At 48.1% G+C, this 4,873-nt stretch overlaps 1 protein-coding gene across 1 annotated transcript; it reads left to right on the top strand.

Moving 5' to 3' along the window:
- Positions 1 to 4,770, top strand: LOC112140306 (the record flags this gene model as incomplete). The annotated part of the gene is given in 2 exon segments (XM_024263217.2): positions 1 to 4,442; positions 4,587 to 4,770. A coding segment is annotated over 1 exon segment (4,204 nt), but the record flags the coding sequence as incomplete, so codon positions are not given.
- Positions 4,771 to 4,873: the final 103 nt, after the last annotated feature.

Below are 4,873 nucleotides of genomic sequence, written 5' to 3'. Positions count from 1 at the left end.
TGATCAACTTATGACTGATCAACAGCAAGCTGATATTGATCGGACTGAAGACGAATGTGATCAGAGACTTGATCAGGTCAAGAGCGTAATTCAAACTGTGCTATGGAATGACTTCGGGAGTCTGGAACTATGTAAGGCACTTGAAGTTGCGGAAGCAGAGTGCAACCGCATATCCTCCCTTCCACCCGATGCTGGTGTAGAGTCCTATGGTTTTATGCTCGAGTATCTGGAGGGTCTCATTAAGAGGGCAAAACTAGCTGACTTGCAGTGGAATAGGTGGGCCCCAGAGACTGAGCAGAAAGATCTGAGACACCGTATCAGAGAACTCGAACTGTCATTTCCAAGACTAATGTCAAGTAAAGCCAAACTGATCCAGACTAAAGTAGAGCAAGAGAGGTACTCTGTTGCGTCCCTAGCTCCCCAGCAAGCCTCCCCTCAACCCACCATAAAACTAAAACCAACATCGTTGCCAAAGTTTGATGGTAACAAGAGGAATTTTTACCGGTGGAGAAAAGACTGGGAGGCTTTGCAGAACCAAGGGGATCCAACAGGCTCTACTGAGGTTAAAAAGTTTCAACTTCTGGACAGTCTCGAACCAAAAGTTTCCAAAAGGCTTGGGCTGTCCAGTTACGCAACTGCTGAGGAGATATTTGGTATATTAGGAAACCGATATGGCAACAAAGCATCGATCGCACTTGAGGTGGACGAGGAATTACAAGCACTGCCGAGTATAAAAGGGAACCAGCCTAAAAAGATAATTGAGCTTATTCAACATATCCAAAAAGCCATACACGATCTGGAGGACCTGGGTGACACAACTGCCCTTAAAAATCCTCTCATTACCAGATCACTTGAAAGCAAGCTGCCTTATGATTTGAGGAAGGAGTGGCTAATCCATGTGGCAGAGCTCGAAGCAACCGGTCCAATAAACCGGTTTGAGACATTGCTTGTATTTTTACAGACCCAAGAAAAAATATACGAGCAACTGGATCAACTTGGTGATGAAGAACCCAAAGACACACGTAGGAAGGAAACAAAACCAGTGTCCAGACAGGCCAATACAAAAGCTACATCATGTTTGGGCAAATCAGAGTGTAATCTTTGTGGTAAAAGCGGTCACACCAGACGGCTTTATCGCTGCAATAAGTTCAAGGCTTTGAAGCCATCTGAAAGAAGAGATGCAGCCAAGCGCCTTGGTTCTTGCTGGAGGTGCCTAGAGACGCATAACAGTAGTGAAGGATGCAAGAGTACTTTTCTGTGCAAACGGCAAGAGTGTGTGGAGGGTAGATACCCAGCCCATCATTTCTACCTCTGCCTAGTGGAAAATGACAAAGGGTCCACTCCAGGGAAGACTCAGTCGCGTCCTAAACCAAGCAAGGAACGATTAAAAGCTCAGGAGGAGTTTCTGAGGAGGCTGTCTCCTGACTTGGCCCAAGAATGTCGAAATGCGTTTTGCAACGCTTCAGCAAGTTCTTTTAGTTCAACGCTTGCTGAACATGGGTTGTTGTCCAAGGCTGGCATTGAGGAGTTCCCCGTCATAATGATGACCTTGGTGGTCACAGCAGATACCGGTCAAAGGATTGGGACTCTAATTGATTTGGCCTCTGACACAAATTACATAACTCGTGAAGCAGCGGATGAGTTGAACCTGAGAAGTGAGGATGTAACCCTTCTCGTCAATGGAGTTGGAGGCATGCAAATAAAAGTCGAAACAAAGAGATATCTGCTGAAAATAAAAGTAAAAACTCATAGAGGCGTCACAAGATCCCATCAGTTGGTATGCTATGGTCTTGACAAAATCGCAGATGTCCATCATCACATCTCACCCAAAACACTGCAACTCATATTTCCAGATGTATCGCGACGTGAGCTTGTAAGACCAAGAAAGATCCAGCTACTCATAAGTCACAAGGAGGGAAGACTGATACCTCAGAAAATACGCACCATGGGGGATCTTGTATTATGGGATGGTCCCCTTGGCAAAACTGTAGGTGGTACACACCCTGCTCTCAAAGAAGACATGGCTGTACATGCACATACATCAAAGACGCACTTTGCACGATCCATGAGGACAGCAGCTGAAAGATACATAGAGCATCGCAGTAAAAATTCATTAGGCTCCCCCGTGTCGTGTGCCATGACCACTACAGCTTGCCACGATTTCATGGAGTGGTGGAAGTGGGAGAGTATCGGTGCGGCATGTGGAGGCTGCCGCTGCGGTAATTGCCAACCAGGAGGAAAGAAGATGTCCTTGTCTGACGAGAAAGAACTGGAACTTGTAAGAAATGGCTTGACGTATGTTGCCAGTGATCATCATAGCAAGGAACCACATTGGCATGCCAGTTACCCCTGGGTGGATGACCCTGCTACATTGCCAAACAACAAGCGAGCTGTGGAAGCCACCTTTCTGAAGACGGAGAGGCAATTGACGAAGACACCTGAGTTCCAAGAGTGGCCAGTGAAATCTGCCAAAGATATTGCCTCAGAAGCCCGGGAAAACACCATCCGGATCCAAAAGAAGGCGTTTGTGGCTGTGACTACAAGAGCTGAAAAGAAGAAGTCACTGGATCCTAGTCCTAACAAAACCCCAGTCGAACATCACAGACCACCCTGCGAGCTCGCAGTTAAAAACTTGATCGACGTTAAACGCTTTAGCAATTTAAGACGACTGCTAATGATAGTTGCATTGGTTTGGCGGGCATCCAAGAAATTTCTGCGGACCAAAGCCACAGGAAGAGCAAAGTGGGAGGCAGTCCCTCCTAGTGGACCCATCTCTGCGATCGAAAGACAAGATGGTTTCCGGGACCTTTGCCTGGCTGCCCAAGATGGAGTTAGTTTCAGCAGTACGACAACTGACCGTCTTGTTGTGTTTGCGGATCAGGAGAGTGGGCTGCTATTATGCGGTGGTCGTATTCAACATTTTAGAGACGACGGCGCTGCCGTACCCTTGCTACCTCATCACGCTTGGATTGGAACACTGCTTGCACGACAGGCTCACAAGAAAGCTCATGAGGGTGTCGCAGGTACTCTTTTACAGATGCGGCAAAGAGCATGGGTCGTTCAAGGGCGGAGACTAGCCAAGAAAGTAGTCAATGAGTGTCTTTTTTGTAGGAAAATGAGAGCCAAGACCTGCCAGCAGGTGATGGGGGACCTGCCAACTGTAAGAACAACACCTGCAGCTCCATTCCAGTTCACCAGTATTGACCTCTTTGGTCCTTACCTTGATAGGGACGATGTAAGAAGAAGAGTTAAGATAAAGGTGTGGGGGGTCCTTTTCTGTTGTATGGTCAGTCGCGCCATCCATATCGAACTGGCAAGTAGCCTATCTACAGAGAGTTTCCTGCTGGCATACCAACGGTTTACAGCTTTCCGGGGTCATCCAGAAAAAGTGTGGTCTGATCAAGGGACTAATTTTGTTGGCGCAAAACCAGTACTGGAAGAACTATACTCCTTTCTACAAGGTCAGAACCATAAAGAGCTGGCAGAATATGCTAACGAACATGGCACTTGCTGGGCATGGCAGATGGTTCCTGCTGATTCGCCTCATCGGAACGGCGCTGCTGAGGCGGGAGTGAAGATAGCAAAGAGGGCCTTACAGAAGCTGGGGCAATCTGCAGTACTTACCTTTCAAGAGTTCCTTACAGTGCTCCAGCTGGCAGCGAACCTTGCTAATGAGCGGCCCATCGATGCGAGACTCCAGAGTAGAGAAGATCGTATCGAATATGTTTCGCCGAATTCACTACTCCTCGGAAGAGCATCTCAAAATGGGGATTTCGCATGCTTTTCCTTTGCCAGGTATCCTTACAGGCGCTTACAAGAGATCCAGGTCCAGGTCGACGGTTTCTGGAAGGCGTGGTCCCAGCTAGCTGGGCCCAACCTATTCATCAGGAGCAAGTGGCACACGGCGGAGAGGAACGTTTCGGTTGGAGACATCGTCTGGATCTGTGACCAGAACGCCCTGCGAGGACAATTCCGGCTTGGAAAGGTCGTGGACGTGTTTCCTGATGCCAAGGGAAAGGTGAGAGACGTCAACGTGTCCGTCACATCAGGATCTTGCGGACAAATATACTGCCCATCATCGACCTCTCCCCGGACCTCGAGGAACTCGGACCCGGATTCTACTCTTCGTCGTACCATCTTGAGGAGGGACGTCAGGCGTTTGGTGGTGTTACTTCCTTTGGAGGAGCAGGACATCCAGAACTGATGGATTGGCATAGGAGCCTTGGGACATTCATGGACAAATGCGACCTTCCCAACGTTCCTTGGGGAAGCTCGAGTGGGAGGTGTTGCACTGCTCTCACCACCCCTTAATGAGATCCAGGTGTGTGAGCAGGTGAGGACAATGCCCAATCAGGCAGGCTCTACAGCCACACTGTTTAAAAAGGTGGCAGTGTGCTGTGTGGAAATGAGCCCTGAGCACACTGCTTCCCTGATGACAGCCGGTAAGGTTATTTTGTTTGGTGAAGGGATATTTTTTGTATTATGTATCTTTTTGGTGTAGTTATAGCAGATTGTGGTAAATGTTTGACTTTAAGTTAGACTTTTTCAGGCCTTTTCAATGTTGTAATATGTGTTTTTTGTTTGAGGTTTTTCACCTGACTGCCTGACTGCCTGCTGCCACTGCTGTGTTTGCTGCTGCACAACCACTGATGCCGTGTCAATGTGGAAATAAATGTGGAAAAAGCGAAGAAGGCTGAGTGAATTCCTTCAACAATCAGGGAACTGGGGCTACTCAAGTCTAGCGACTCAGGGTTTTGGAAAAGGACTTGACAGTCACCAATTAACCTGAAGCATGTTTTTGGATGGGGGGAGGAAGCCGGAGTCCTCGGTGAAAACCCACGCATGCACGGGGAGAACATGCAAACTCCACACA

This window comes from Oryzias melastigma, linkage group LG3 (genome assembly GCF_002922805.2).
Source record: "Oryzias melastigma strain HK-1 linkage group LG3, ASM292280v2, whole genome shotgun sequence".
Lineage (NCBI taxonomy): Eukaryota > Metazoa > Chordata > Actinopteri > Beloniformes > Adrianichthyidae > Oryzias > Oryzias melastigma.
This window is presented reverse-complemented; position numbering and strand designations above follow the sequence as displayed.